At 48.2% G+C, this 16,374-nt stretch overlaps 1 protein-coding gene across 1 annotated transcript in view; it reads right to left on the bottom strand.

The window, feature by feature from the left end:
* Positions 1–16,374, bottom strand: part of LOC119433797 (very low-density lipoprotein receptor-like) — a 55,222-nt gene that overhangs the window by 30,824 nt on the left and 8,024 nt on the right. The window contains 1 exon segment of the mRNA XM_037701056.2: positions 9,602–9,715. Within this exon segment, the coding sequence (XP_037556984.1) occupies positions 9,602–9,715 (114 nt within the window).

The raw sequence follows: 16,374 nt of genomic DNA on the forward strand, positions 1-16,374 counted from the left end.
AACTGGAGTAATCAATAATGCACCGGAAAAAAGTGTCCGAGAGGAAGCCGGCTCTCTGGCAAGCGCCATTCCGCTATACGTGTGACGTATCACCGCTGTTAGAACAGACGCACACGGGCGTGAAGGTAACGTTGCTCCACCAACGTGTCGGAATGGCAGAGACGAATTTCTTTTGATGATTGCGTTTTGAAAGGGTATACGGTCATTGAGGGTCGTCTACTGAAAGACAAGCGAATTGACGCCGGATTAGCGGGGCCGCAATGAAGTTGCGCACTTAATCTTCACACATCGCTGACGGAAGCGTCTGCAGTGGGGCAATAAAGTGGACACGGCTAGTGAAAAAAAAATAAAAGTAGGAAGGAGGAGGGAGATAATCACACCGGAACTATAGACTATACGCAGCGGCAGCGGAATGTGGCCATCGCAATTGGAAAGAAAATACCGACCTCGCTATAGTTAAGACAAGGCTCGGGAGAGCGAGATTACGCAGAAACAGAAAGGGGATTCGAAGCACAGACGAAGAAAAGGGAAAACGTGACGCGCATTGCAGACGACACGGATGCGAGCCACTTTTTTTCTTTTCTTTTTTTTTTTTTTTTTGTCTTCTGGTGAGGTCGGCTCGTTGAACTTAAAAAATGCAGACGACAGAAAGACACACTGGCCGCAACGCAGACCAACTTTTCTTTTTCGTATTTCTGCACAGTTCTTCGGAATCCCGGCTCACCGCTTACTTGGCATGCGAGGAAGGCGCACGTCGTAAATGCAGAGACAGGTATTGCGGTTTCCACGGCGTGGACACGTAGTATACGTACTCGGGAAGATACCACTCCGTGAACGTATCAGTGAAAACCTGAGTCTGTCCTACATTGCTCTGCCGTGCGAATCAGTATAAAGGACGGGACGGCATTTTTTTTTTTTTTCTATTTAAGCTCCTAAGCACGCAGATTACCCCCGACTCGGATTCAGTTACCATTCGAGAGAGAAAGAACAGGCTAGTGACGTAGGAAGTCATGCCAGAATTATTCGGAATGCACGATTACGTAGGTAACATCGCCGTCTGCTTCACTACCGTATCAGTTGAACGAAGCGTACAAGGGCATACAAAGCGCATGTTTGATCACTGAATGAAATACTGTACGCAGAATTAGAGCAGTCGTGTTTTGCAGCAAAAAAGCTTACGCTCAAAAATATGCCCCGACATACTGCGCTACATCGTCTGCGAGATGCATAACCTAAAGAGAATATCTAACTCTGTATGAATTGTTCTTGCAGCCCGAGATATCGTCGCGCATTAATTAAACAAGAGAAACGACAGGATAAATTAAATCGCTAGCAGGCAACGTCAGTAACGCGTAGAACAAACGACAACTTTAAACAATGCCTCTTGTTTAAACATTCATAGAATACTGCTGAACAAAACAAAATTGATCGACCGGGCTTCAGTATAAGCGAGAGCGTCACATGTGGTGAAGCGGTGGTTACGTCACGGTACATTACGTAAGAAAGCCGACGTTTCCAAACGCCGCCACCCTATATATTTGGGCGCCTGCCTCTTTTGAAGTTTGACCTTCTGGACGCGAGATCTTTTTCTTAGTGCGCTCCTTTTGTTTAGCCGCAAATCCCACGGGAACGGGTGGGTCGTTCGGCGGCGGTTCTGCTCGCGATGCGGCAGACGTCGCGCCTCGAAAATTACCAGGCGGATGGTAATGTCTCTCCAAGGATTATAGAAAATGCGGGTAAAGTTTCACGCAGTGCTATGCCGTCTGGCATATACCGCGTGACAAAAGCAGACTATACGCCCGTGAACAAGAGCTGTCTGGCTGGCGTGCGAAGCAGACGAAAACCTGTTCGTCTGCTTCTCAATGTCACTTTCATAATATGGGCAGTCAAATTCCGTGCTCTTCTTGTTCGAGCTTTTGCTCTTTATTTCTCGAAGCCCCCTGTGTGGCTGGGAGCCAGCTTACCGGCACAAAATTTAACGACGACTACAACGCGCAAACATACACACGAGGTGTGTGGTTGTAAAGAAACAAGCATAACACCGCACGAAAAGAGCATACGACTACACTGATACGACTACACTGATACTTCTGCTTTAGCTTCTTCGCTGTTATCCGCTTTGAACGGAGATATTTGCCAAAACGTAACCACTGAAAACTTGACCGCATCTGTTAAATCTCTCCTTGAGGTGAAATGCGTGCCCTTAAGCGAATCGCAGATGCTAACGAAAATACAAATCTGGCCTCAGGGTTGCACATGTTGACCCGACTGATATAAAGGCTAACGTAAAATCTAAAAACGACACCTGTTGTTTGGTTGTTTGCTTGTTTGTTTCGGGCCCTTTACAACGGAAGAGTGCAGACGATAATAGCCACAACTCTTTTCGTGGCCAAGCCCAAGCAACCCCAACTCCACTGAGAACACACCACGAAAGAATGCATTAAGATCACGACTACTGAAGCGAGCAAGTAAACTCTTACTGCACCCGTGTTTTGCAAACGCACTTTGCAACTGAAAAAGGGAGGCGGTTTCCGACAACCGCGACGCGGTACCGCCCCTAGCTTTCGGCGGGTGGCGCAAACAACGTACGGAAGAAGCCTGGAGCAAGAAGGCGGTGCATCTAAACGGCGCAACGTTGGGAAGGGTGTTCCCGGAAGTGAACACATATGACGGGCGCGCAACTTCTGCATGAACCGAGAGCGGGTAATTTTGCTGACGATATCATGACGAAACGCCCCGAACAGGCGTGACGAATCGCAACGTCCGCTATTGCGCGCTGCCCGCCGAACAGACGAAACACGGCCAAGCGCGCAGAAAATCTCGCACGAATCGTACGAGACCGCGAGATTTCTAGCGACGAAACAAGACTCCACAGACATGCAACGTACGGACGACGCGTGCTTATATTAAAGGATATCTTCGAGAAGTTTCTCGCTTGATTAAACGAAAAAGGAAACGCGAGAACGTGTAAACAGCCAGGCGAGTAGACTAACAGACGGAGTGAGCAAGCTACCTCCAGGCTGCTTCAAGTTCTCACCGTATGCAGACACAAACACGAGTCGGCGCGTGCTTACTCAAGGGGGGAGTTGTGAGCTGAAAGCAACGAACTGACGCCTTTGAAAAGTGCAACTACTTGTAGCGCAGCCAGCGTTTGACTCAGCCGGAAGTCAACGGTCAAGTGTGCAGACGTGCAAGTCAGAAGACGTCTGCTCCTGCTCCGGCGTCGTCTGCTTCTGCTCCCGGGAGGCTCGTCTGCTCCGTTGGAGCAAGCGAAGTCGTCTGCTAGCTGCCGCAGCACTGGTTCACTCGGGCACTGTGCCAGACGACACGTGTGCGTGCGCGCGGATAAAGAACACGACAGAAAGGCAAGAAAAAAAAAAAAACAGCATCATGAAAGGAGAGAGGGATAGAAGTGAGAGTTGATATAGGAAGGAGTGGCGGCCATTCCAAGAATAAATAAAAACGGCGGCACACGCAGAAAGGGAAGCAGACGAGAGGAGGAGGAGCAAGGAGGCGCGAGAAGCCGGAGTTCCAAAACGGGAACCCCAGTCGCGACGATGCCATTTGACGTGCCATTCCGGAATTAGAATCGCTATGGAGAGCGTCCGCGGAAGCGTCAGGGTCAACAAACACCGACTGGACTCCCTCGGCATACGGCCACTGCAGGCGCAGTCAGGGCCGCGTGAAACTCGATATCTGAACAATGTACAAATAGCGTTGCTGGCTTGTAAGCCGTTTCACTGATCTAAGATGCACGTATGGCGACGGTGTAATGCGACTAAAAAAAAAAAAAAAGCTGGTATATAAATTTAAATAATTCCGCAGCGCTTCCACTTCGCTCGGGTATGAATGTATCCAAGCGACGGCGGTGCCTAAAGCCGTACAGGCGCTACAAATCGAGTCGCTGGCAGCTTCGGTCGACACCTGTACATTAAAGGGCGTGCCAGCTGGCGCACGCGATCGAAAACCGCCACGCTCGAAGGTCAAAGTTCACAGAAAGTAAAACTGCCCTTGTGCTGCGTCACAAAGTGACTTTTTCGTTCCTTCTTTCGTGTCTATGCATATAGTTAACTTGCATATACTTAAAGATCACGCACTATCCCTTTCGTGACTCAAACTTGTATTTTTATCGACTGCACATGAGAGAAAAAGCATGTGCTTTGACAGCGTATATAGTATGCGACAAGCTCCCCATCAGATCGGAATGATACATTCGAATTATAGTTCTAGGCTTATAAGGGGAGGCTGAACTAAGCAGCGTTTCACACACTCTCGCATCGAATTTCACCCACGCGATTGACTTGATTCGAGTCGCGAAATTAGCTTTTCAGGTCACGTCTAACGTCTTCCGTCTGCGACGAACGCAAGAAAGCAGACGAGAGCCAGAACGAATGACGTCAGTTCGTTACGCCCTCCTTCGAGGCCAAACCCGTACGGCGCTCACTTCTGCTAAACTTCTGCTCCTTCTACCAAGTGCGATTTAAAGCGATCTCGCGCGATCCTGTTCCCGTGAGTCAGTACACCGTGCCGCATTAAAAAAAAAAAAAAAAAAAAAACACGCAGCACTTTGTTAAGCTACGAGATGTTCTACGGTGATCGTTTGTGCACTGTTCAAAAAGAGTGCGTCATAAAGTGGGCGCAATTCGCGTTTCAATTTTCGTCTGCACGCGCACCATCCGGATCGCACGTACCTTTCACGAGAGCTACTCTACTGCCAGATGTCGTAAATTTGTAGTAATTTGTACTTCGTCGTAAATTTGTCGAACTGGCAGAATTCCCGCTGCTCTAGGCGACAAGGTTCGATAGAATACATCCATCTCATCGATCCGAAGGCACATTCATCGAAATGACTCAAGTGTCGTGGGGCTTTGTCTCGAAGCGTCGTCTGCTTCATATGAGCCCTCCACAGACGAAGTTGAGAAAGTACTCACAGTTATACTATACGTACCTGGAAGGCAGAGGTAAATTAAGTCATTTGAGTACAGTCATACCTGCATGCCAAACTGCGAACTTCAAAATTCACGAAAATCGCGCGGACACGGCACCCAACAGAGGCGGAGAAATTGGCACGCACTTTCTTGTTTATTTTTAAAGTTTTCCCTGAGCCCATGTTTCTTGCGGCATACGTACATGCACTTTATTAACGACGCTTTACATTTAGAAGCAGCGCATAAGCAGCTGCAACAAACTTGGAACAGCAAAGCCTTACAAGCAAACACACTGTTCTGAGAACACAGTGACTTTTGCAGCCATTTTGATGCTGCCAATTTTACCAGCTACAGGAACTTATCTGTATAAGCTTGCTCGAGGCGAGCACTATAGCCTCTGGTGTCCTTTTAACCGTGAGGCGACTTCCGAGAATAGCGAAACAGAACTTTTCGTAAAGCTTGACGCAACATCCGGGAAATCGCAGAACGAGCCGAAACGCGTAAACTTTACGACAAGGTTGGGAAAGTTGGCTGGTGTGTACATCAAAGGGCAAACGCATGAAGACCACGGTGTCATTCAGGAAATTCGTTCCTATAGCGGATACTATCGGCTTCGTAAACTCATGGGCTATACAATTCGGAGATTGCAATATGAGCCATAAATTAATTAAGGAGATAATTGGTGAAATTTTGTGAATTACTTGAATATGTGATATTCTTTTCGTGCTAGTAATGACCGGCTCTCCGAATAATCCAGCTCAAATACTATTATGCTATCTGCAACACCCAGTTTTAAACAAAAATTCCGTAAAACTTAAAAATAATGACCCCGCATATATATGTAGCCCTTTGGCTCAACGAAGCCACTTAAGATCGATCAAAATTTTAACACGAGCATATATCTCTTGAAGGGCAGGCGATGGCGGTCGCGAATTTGTATGCAGCGCAGGAGCCCAGCGCTATATAGCACGCCATCTCTCTCTGTCTTTGCCCCGATTGGCTGACGCAAGCGCCTTGACAACACTGCACCGTTTTAAGCAGAGACGGATACGGTGCACGGAGCGGCAGCTAGGCGAGATGCCAGCCACAAAAGAGCCGCGAGCGATGCGATGCGATGAGCGCGCGTGACCCCTGCCTGACCTTCTGACTACATCGCACAGTTCTCTCTCGCATCGAAATCTCCGCACGTATATGTGGATGCCGTGAACCGAATACGAAAACTGCCGCCGCAACGCTTCCCCCGGCTTAGAATTGTGTTACTCTTTGCGCAGATTAACTCATTGCGGGTCTTTCTTTTTTTTTTTTTTTCGCCTTTATTCTTGTCTCTTTCTTTTTTAAACACGCGAAGAATAAACGCAAGAAAGTCGAGTATAGTCAGACAATACTTGTCGTGCTAAGCACCCCGTCGTAAAACGGAACTGCGCGAGAAAAAAAAAAAAAAAAAAAAAAAGAAGAAACTTAACCCGACGCAATCCCACTAAAATGAAGCAAACGACACGGCGCGCTGCTTCGTATCACACAACCGCTCAAAGGATAGGTCTATACATATATAGGATTAAACGCGGGTAACGCGTTCAACGATACGCCACCACGAAATTCACAGCGTTCATATTAGGTTTTGCCTTGACTGTAATTCATTGCTCTGTCTCTCTCTCCCTCCCTATATATATATATATATATATATATATATATATATATATATAGTCGTTGCAGTCACCCGCACAGCAATCTCGGCCTGCACGCTGTACACGTAGCAGCAGTAAGCAGGCAAAGAAAAAAAAAGAAAAAGAAACAAGAAGAAAGAAAACTAGGACGTCGCACGCATGTAGTAGTATGGTACGAATAGTTTTTTTTTTTTTTTTTTTTTTTAGTGAGTCTATACAGCTCTCCGGTCGGCGCACTGTTTGTGCCGACAGCTGCGCACAACACTGCAGCCTGTACACTACATAGGGAGCCTATACATGCAAGCACTGTGCTTGCATGTATATGCTCCCTACTATAGACGCGAACGCAGAGCCAGCTCGACTGCAGGAAGGATGATCCGCTGGCTACATGCAGCTGCGTGTGGAGAGACAGTTGCACGAGTGCTTGCTCACCTGGTGCAAAAAAATAATAACAAATAAAGGAAAAGATAGGAATAGAAGGATCTGCGTAAACACTTTGCGCGCCGCGTGGCTGGCACATTGCCGCTCGCGTTTAAGTGGACAATAATAAGTGACGCCTTATTAGACGCTTGCGTGCGGTCGTATACGTTCCGGATGACACACACAAGCGTGTTACGTTGTTAATTAAGTGCAGCGAATGAGTAAGGCGCGCTACGAGGACATGCGGTGACGTGGACGCGCCATGTGGCCAATAGCTGTGCAGGGTGTTTTAAGTTTGCCCTCTCAAGTTCCGAACCGTCCGTCGCGACAGTTTGAGCCTGAGAAGTCGCAAATAACGAAAAAAAGTAAACAACAGGCTTATAATCAAGTAACCAACGCGCAAGACACAGGCGACGCCGTCTTCCTTCAGTTGCGTCAACATTACGAATTATATACTTCAATGAATACCATCTATGCACTATAGTGTGTCGATAGGACAACAGTTGACAACAAGCTGACAATTCTGTTCGATATATACACGACAGGGCTTTTTTTTTTTTTTTTTTCATCTGGTGAGCTCCCGCTTTTATATACTGCTGCGATACAACAGACGCTCGAGAGACACGGCGCAAATGAAGACGAAGACGAGCATCTGGGCGTGGTACGAGCTGGGTTCCCACCTTGGTCGCTGGCTGCGCTGCTCTTGTAAATACAGCGTAAATAGTCTCCTTTGTCTACGTCTTACCGCACGTAACATTTTTGTGGAGGTGCTGGGTACGTATACGCACTAAGCACGTTGACCTTAACAACAGTATACTTCAAAGATGCCAATTGACTTCAGCTGACTGCACGACTTTTTTTTTTTTTTTTTCTTGTGCGCTCCTCTAACGCCCCGTTCAGCGCGCACATCGTTTCGTAGAGCTAAACTATCACAGCCGGCATCCCGCATCCTATTCTTCCGGCAAAATTGAAGCCACGTAAGTGACCGCGGATAGACCTATAAATCAAGCTGAAAGTCTGATTACGCGTCAACGGATTCGAGAAAAAAAAAAGTCAACGCCTGCGGCGAAATGCCCCGATGTTCCAGTTAACACTTGTCGGCACTATATATACACATACATCACAGCAGCCAGCCGGCGGCCCACATCTGTCAAGCTGCACGCGCGCGCAAGGCAAAGTGAACGAGATAGACTTATTTCGCGGCCGAAAGGCGCAGTCGCACCTTCACGGCAACTGCGCTGCTCGCACAAACATCGGTTATACGCGGCTCGAACGCACCTCTCCATGCAGCTACCCACACACACGCACACGAGCGCGCAGCCTAAACGCGGAAATGAGTCGTCGTCGGGCATGCACGGCCGGGTTCGACGTACTACGCTCAAGCGGCGACCCGTCGGCTTCTTCGGCAGAGTACGTGCGCTGAGTGACGGCAGGCTCGCCTATATAAGGGTGCGCGCAAACCAGCCCCAGTTATATTATACGGGCCTGCAGCCGACCCGAAAGCTTGCGCCTCCCTATAACCACGCGCGTTGAATCCGATCGTGGGAAGAGAGAGCGCCGACTGATAATCCGCGGATGAAATAGCACGAAATACAGTCTATAATCACTGTTAAAAGAGATAAAAGGGTGGCCTATACAACTCGCTCCCATACACCCATAGTTTGTAAGTGCGTGAGTTATACAGTCCAAACCGGATATATCGAACTCACGTATAACGAATTTGTGTGCATATGGAACAGCTGTAAGATCCCCTTGAAAACTTCTGTATAAAACTTTTATATATCGAATTACCTACACATCCAACTTCTTTGTGATCCCCTTCAGATTCGATATATCCGGCTTCGACTGTATACCAATTTACACCATTATTCGCTTTTAAGGGTGTAAATTATTTAACGCTGTACAGCGGTGCGTTGCATGCTTACGTCTTCTAACGCGCTGCTTTTATTTGCCAAATACATGGAAGCCAGAGCGGCCTGCTGGGGGCGGTTTCAGAGGAGCTATTCAATAGCTCCTCTGGCTCGCTACAGCTTCAACGCAACTGATCATTCGTCAGTTGAATTGGAACTTTGACCAAGACGTCATCGAGGGATTCAGTGAACTAAGTGGAGTCCGGTAAAGCCTCTGTCTCTCTTCACAGGGGACTTGTACGTTTCTTTTAATTAATAAGGGACTTTCAATCAATCAATCAATCAATCAGCCAGCATGAATATTGCTACATATATGACAGAACCTCGTAGCAACCGATAACAAGTAAGCGGCGCTATTACTGCAAAATTCCGCAATGCCGTCACATCCGCCATCTTGTCAGCTGCTATATTGGCTCACACGGCGGCTACGGCGCCTCTGATTGGCTTATAAAACGCCAAGATGGCGGAACCCGGCAGCGGCCCGGCTAACTCGTCGCCGTTTTTACGGGGAGGGAATGTGACAACCGAATTCGGACGCAGGTCGTAACCTGCACGTAAAAGGAGCCTCCGCGACTTTGACGAGCTCTCCCCCGGCATATGCTTTCAACTCAAGGTGACGCAACATGTCCACTGAAAAAAAGAAGTAATGGTAAGTAATTAAGCCAAGCCAAGCACTGACCGCAGTTCTCTTCGTCCGAGCCGTCTCCGCAGTCGTCTTCGTCGTCGCATCGCCAGGTCTTGGGTATGCATTTCTCGTGCTTGGCACACTTGAACTGACTCGTGGAGCACTGGTCTGCAACGAGGACAAAAAAGAAAGAATGGTTAGTAAAATTGGTTACATTTCAGCTCGCCCCCGTGCAACAGCAAAGCGCTCGAAACTCCAGCAAATGCAGTTTGTCTATCGCAGACAACTTTTTTTTTTTTTCCTCCTGCCTGTTTAATGCTACGGCATTCGCTGCATTCACTATACTCTACAGAAGCTTGGTTCATCAGTCTAGATAAAGTGCACGGGCACTCATCGACAAAGGCTGCATACCTCTCACAGAAAATTTACACATAGACTGTACAGAATTGTATACAATTCGCTTGTATAATTGTAGAATTGTATAGCAATTTAGACGTTAAGGTCTAAATTTCTATACAAGGTCATACATTCAGGGACTGCATGCGGACTTATGATCTTAGGACAACAGTTTATGTAAAGAAAATTAAAGAAAAAAAAGAGGAAACATACACAGGGAGGTAAGTAATAAGTAATCAATAACGTCGTATAAGACAAGGCCTGCTCAGCTCCTCGTTAAATTGCACTGGGAAACATGCGGCAGCTTCGCCATCGAAAGTATAGGGGATGCACGGCACGGTAGCACTCCTTGTTAGCGCAACGCGAATTCGCTGACAGGAGCCTAAGTAAAAGATAACTCCGTAGTACATCCTCTTTACGTCCAACCAATCGTGCGGCACTTCCTTTAAGCTTTCAACACACCTTCGTCTGAGCTTAGCGCGAACATCGATAACGTTGCTACGCCAACGTCGAACTAATCGGCGGCATATGTCAATACGACTTAACACTTTCGCCCTACACGCGCATGATTCGCACCTTAATCTACAGCAACCGTCGACTCTACTAAGTGTTGTCTCAAGGCTAGCCCAATTACAGTGATGTCCAGCCGTTTCCGGGGTCCCGATCGACTGCGTTCCTCAATCACCATAAACCTCCAACCACCAAACTTCAATAACATCGACCACTCCTCGCTGAAACCTTCACGAGCTTCCAATGCGAGTCCCATTTCATCGCTATCAACATAACGGAGCACATACAAACACAACGGGTGTACACGCTAAAGAAAAACAAAATACTGCCCCGTAAAAATTAGGGGGGGGGGGGGGGGGAGAGAAATGAAACGAACCGTCATCAGACACAAAAAGCGGTGACGTCACGCCATCACGCCACCGAACAGCCGAGAAAGAAAACGTGTCCTGAAGCGCTTGACCCAGCTACGCCGCGCGCCAGTACAGAAGCTGGAAAAAAAATGTAAGTTTTGCGGGGGTCCCAGTGGATATACAGATCGAAGTGGGAGGGGGTAATCAAGGTTATCCAGGTATGTCGGAAACGGAGATAAGGCTCGATATCTCGAGATATCTAGCCATATCTCCGTTCTCGCATTTTCGCTTGTCCCAAGGCCAATCAGCAGCTAGGGGGAGGTGGAACCAGAACGTCGCTATCGGCGGCTAAAATCGTATCGCAGTCTCCACCTCGAAGCGAGTGGAGGACGTGATCAGGACAGCACGAAGAGGCCGCCCCCGAAGCGATCGATACGGCGGGCGTCAAAGGAACGGCCCTCTCGTGGCACTCGTAACGGTACTACAGATTGATAAGAGACAAAACGTCCCAAAGAGAGCGCACAGCCTCGTACAATCGAAAGCTTAGAGTCGCAGTTTCTCTTATAGAGCGGAATGAGCTCTTAGAGCGATATGTGTGGGGTCAGCGAAGCGTGAAAACAAACTACAGCACCACTGATCTATAGTTCTGTCCTTCAGGTGCGCAGCGTATATGCCGCTGATCGAAGCGAACACAATACCGCCGGCGGCCTGACCTCCTAACCGTTTCCGCCGGTTATCCGGTGAACATCACGGTCAATCATTGGTCACGTTGTACTCAACCTCACTCTCGAAGCTGCAAATTGAGCAGCCTTTTAAATCGACGATTTTAATTTTCAGGAGAACAGATATTTGCATGGAATACTTAATTGTGGAAACAACAAGTTTATACTAGATACTATACTATTACTGCCATGCTTCTATACGAATACTGCTATAGCTTCACCACCATAGCTGATCGGCGATATAATACTAACATACAGTGGCTTGGCTTCGCTGTCTGTTGGCTTCATATTGGATGTTGCTTCGCACGTTAAACTGTTATTTTCAGACGTCGAGAAAATGGCTTACTTCTGCCGTCACAAACGCTATACATTGTATAATTTGACTTAAGTTTGACCTACAACGAACTTACGGCAGGATGAATCTTAATCTATAGACATCTGTGGTTTCTTAGGTCGTACAATTATTTGGCTCAGATAATGACGTAAGATAATGACACTTACATTACCTTTGTATAACACACACGTGCAGGCGAGTGAAGCTACAGTGTATTGACCACACACACACACTTTCCTCTTATCTCATCTCGGCTGTACTCAATTAGCGCGCCGTCAAACAACGTCGGCACGCTCCCGCACATCCTGCCCGCTTTTTTTTTTTTTTTTTTTACATGGCGCACAACATCCGCGACGATATTATGCACAGGCACGCAACTAAGCGCGTCGTTGTATATATCCTACGTATATAGTATACACACGGACAGACACGCACCGAGAGGGCAGCGCACTCGAGAAGCGAGCGAGCAAGCGCAGGCGCAGTTTCGCAACCTCTCAGACGCGCTCCGGAGAAAGAAAAAGAAAATACAAGGACTAAAACAAACGCTAACTCCCCCCTCCCTCCCATCTTCTTGCTCAGCGATGTTACAACGCACAGCAGCATCGGCAAACGATGCGAAACGGGATCCAGTTGCGCGTTCCTTCGCAAGCAGTACTCTTCGCTGCAAGCTCGCGAGTGGTCGGTCACGCATTCCATGCCACACTCTGGCGGTCCCAACATCGTCGTCGCCAGAGGCTATGCCGCTCCGATGGTGTGTGTGTGTGCTGTGTGTCTTCTGGATTCAGTTCGAACACTGTCGATACCATGAGGCGGGGTGGGGGTGCAGTTTCTTCCGCCTTTATACGAAAGTATCTGTTGTATATACTCGCTGCTTCGCTGTTCGGATTACAGCTATATATACGGTCACCGTTTATTATAACTAATAAGCACGGACACGTGGTCGCCTCTGCTGGAGTAAGCCGTGCTTCGCGTCTTCTTTCCCTCTCCATCTAAAAAACACACAAGCGTTCTTAGAGAATTTGTCCGTTCGTATACTGGTACTGGTCTGTTAGAGAATACGTGCGTCATTTCATTCACTGCAACCAAGCGGTCCCTACGACATTATCGTCTGCTACGAGCTGCGCGTTTTCGTCTGTTTGGAACAGACGAAAGATGTGCAGAAAGACTGAGCGCATTTTAGACAAACAGCGTATAGGGAAGAAAGAAAAACGCTACAGCCTGGCTGAATAAGCCGTTAGAGACGTACTACACAAGGCCAGTCTGGCCTTAACTGCGGGGAAACGCCTGGATAAATATTCGGTCCAGTTTAACTTCAACTCTTGGGAGGTATCCACCACGCTGCCGCAGGTAATCTGGTGGTAAACGGGTCCGGTGAAGAAGCAACTGATCATCGTACTACAGCATGACTCTCCAAAATGACGGGCACGACTTCAACATTGACAGCACCCAAAAATGCTTATTAAAAAATAAATCATCTGGCGCGTACGCTGCTGTTATTGCCGTACACGCACCCCCAAATGCGGAACGAATTAAAACTCTCGCGTTTTAAGTTTTCGTCCGCAACAGTAACACCGAAAGCTAAAGATTTAATGGCACGTGGACCACCGCCGCGTTTCTAAAGCGGAGCGAGCCAAGCCGCACTTTTTTCTGTCAAGTCACGCGCGCTCACGGGGTCCAATCGAAAGAGAGCGGACAGCCAGCCAGCAGACGACCAATTGAGCCGCACCCCGCGGAGCAGACGGAAAATTGAGCGGGACGCAGTAGAATCAATCAGCAGACGAGGCGGCCATCGCGAACCGGGCGCGTCTGCCTAGGGCGCGATCGAAGCAGACGACACAGTCCGCACAAATCGAAAACAGACGGACTCGTATACAAGCTTCGCGCCGTCTGTTCGCGCGCGCGCGCGCGAAAGCCATAACGGAGTCTACATGTTTTAAACATAAGCGCATATAGTGTATACACACGAGAGTATATATATAACCTAAAGAAAAAGAAGTGGCGCTGTCGCGCCACCCGTGAGCACTGCCTGCTTCTTGGGCGCTGGAGCGCGCAATTCGGGAAGCCAGCAAGAGGAACGATGCGCAGGCTTCTTACACCGTTCGCTCAAATCAAGATCAAGGTCACCTAGCTGCCTGGCTAGGAGAAAAAAAGAAAAAAAAAAAATGAAGACGCAAGCTAGGTAATGTTGTTCACGTTTGCGCTTAGCGCGAGCATTTTTCGGGTGCACGCCGGCGTTCGATTGGACATCTGTAGTAGGAAAAAAAAAATAATAAAAAAACACAGCAGACGACGAGGCAGTGGAGAGAGGGTCAGATTGCAGACGACACATTTCGCGGGAACGATCCAGCGCGTACTCGCCAAAGCGGTTGCTCGTTTGCTCCGCTTGTCCAATTTCCGATCATCGTTTACCGGTTTGGTTCGGGCTGGTTTTGGTTGGGGCAGCGTTCTGGAACCGCTTCAGAACGTTGTAATTCTCGTGGCTTATTCAGAGAGACTGTCGGGCGGGTCGCCACGTCTGATGCACACGCGTCGGCTTACCAGACGACAAGGCGTTCAAAGCGACAGACGACGTTACGAAGGTGCCGGTACACAAACTCTATGAACGCAGTCACTGTATAGTTTTCAGCAGGAAGCGTCCAGGGGGCGAAACGCGCGATTCGATAGCTACCGTACAGCAGAGATAAGTTTAAAAATCTTGACCGACGAGTCAAGGCGTTGCAGACGACACGTTTCGATCGGGAAATCTCCGCGCAGATCCACGGAAGCAATAGTTCGTCTGCTTCGGTGTGTATACTTTTTTTCGGTAGTCATGCTAATATGAGTCGGTCGATCACATCGTCGCTGCTGGCTGTGCATTTTTGCTACAAAAAGAAAAAAAGAAAAAGAAAAGGCTATTCGTCCTTTGCATGTTCGCTATGGAACGCATTAGCTGCCAAATCGCGGTTTATTTGTTCCATCGCCAGAACGAAACATCTGATTAAAAGCAAAGCACGAACCCACTAAGCGAGATGTGAATCTGCGCTCAAGCAAAAACAGTACGATATTCCTTCTTGACGTTACGTGCACCTTGACGGCGTTTATGCCAAGAAAAAAAAAAATACAATTTGACAGCAAGTCTCCAAACGGGCACGAAAGAGAATTTTCTTAGACCAATGTCACGGAGCAGTAAGTACACTGATGTTCTGTCAGAGATAACTTTACAAAAGTGACACGCGACGCATGCAGAAACGCGATGCCAGTCTTTTTTCTACGCTTTTCAGCATCGGCAACCTAGTTTGGTGATCCTATCAATTATCGGATTACTATCACGCCCAAGTGCGCGTGCCAATTCAGGCCGGGAACTTGCACACCGAAACACAGCTTCAAAGAAGTTGAAAAAACGTTTCGTGAGAGATATCGTCGGGTTACGAGAGAGCCAAGTCGCTCTCAATATACCACGTGACACTCGGCCCTTCACGGCCCAAGTCGCGCCACCGTTAGGCCTCCTCACGCGTTCTCTCCGCTTACGACTTATCTTCGCAGGACCAGGCGCCAAAACAAATTAAGTTGCGAAGCGCCATCAAACTTCGCGACAGGGTTAAACCGCGTAACGAGCGCAGAGGTCGACTCAAATCTGAGTCAAATCGAGCTCGTGTTGGAAGCGGCCGAAAGTGGAAGAGAGAGAGGTCACGCCACCTCCGAGCTTTAAACGCACGTCGTGCCCGGCGGCGGAAACTGAAACAACGCGCGACAAATGCCGCCGCGCCGAGAGATCTTGGCAAGCAGCACTACGACATCGAAAAATGAACTACACGTACGCACCAGAGTCGTATACGCACTACAAACACATTCGTTGCTTGCGCGGCGTATATACCGGTACAGGCAGCGGCCGAGCGTGAAGGAGTCGCTACTCGCAGGCGCTAATCACCGCCGCAACACGCGTGACGCCGACGGAACGAATGATCGAGGCTCCGGACCGGTGGAAAGACGTACGGCACGCGCCTACTCGGAACCTTTGTTGGGTCTTCACATGCACGCTGATGAGACGAAAGTTGCTATCTGTCCTCTTAATCAGCTCATTATTTCCTTTTCCTCGTCGCGTTCGCAAATTTCCCCGCGTTCGTTCTCATTATAAAGCTTGTTTTTTTTTCTTTTTTTTTATGGCGATAGCTATTATATGGACACTCCGAGCGAAATTTTGCCGTCGCCGTCGCCGTGAGGTTCCGTACAGGCATATGCATGCTATATGCCATGCTATGCTATATGGCATGCGGTATATGTTCTTTTATATATTTTTTTCTTGCTTTTGAAATATAGAAGGTATAGCGTTGGCTTCTTAACTGTCTTAGGATAGCCGCCACCCTTAGGTAGCCAATTTATTTCTACCTCATTTGCCGTTATAAAACAAGAACACCTAACAATAAGGAAGCAAGGGAGGCGTGGGATAGAGAGAGAGCTTTAGTGCTGACGTCATTGCAAATCCGCTCGGCATCAGTAGGGCGGATGTAATAGCTCTCAGGGACGAAACTCGGGTTT

Source organism: Dermacentor silvarum, chromosome 11 (genome assembly GCF_013339745.2).
Source record: "Dermacentor silvarum isolate Dsil-2018 chromosome 11, BIME_Dsil_1.4, whole genome shotgun sequence".
NCBI classification, from domain to species: Eukaryota; Metazoa; Arthropoda; class Arachnida; order Ixodida; family Ixodidae; genus Dermacentor; species Dermacentor silvarum.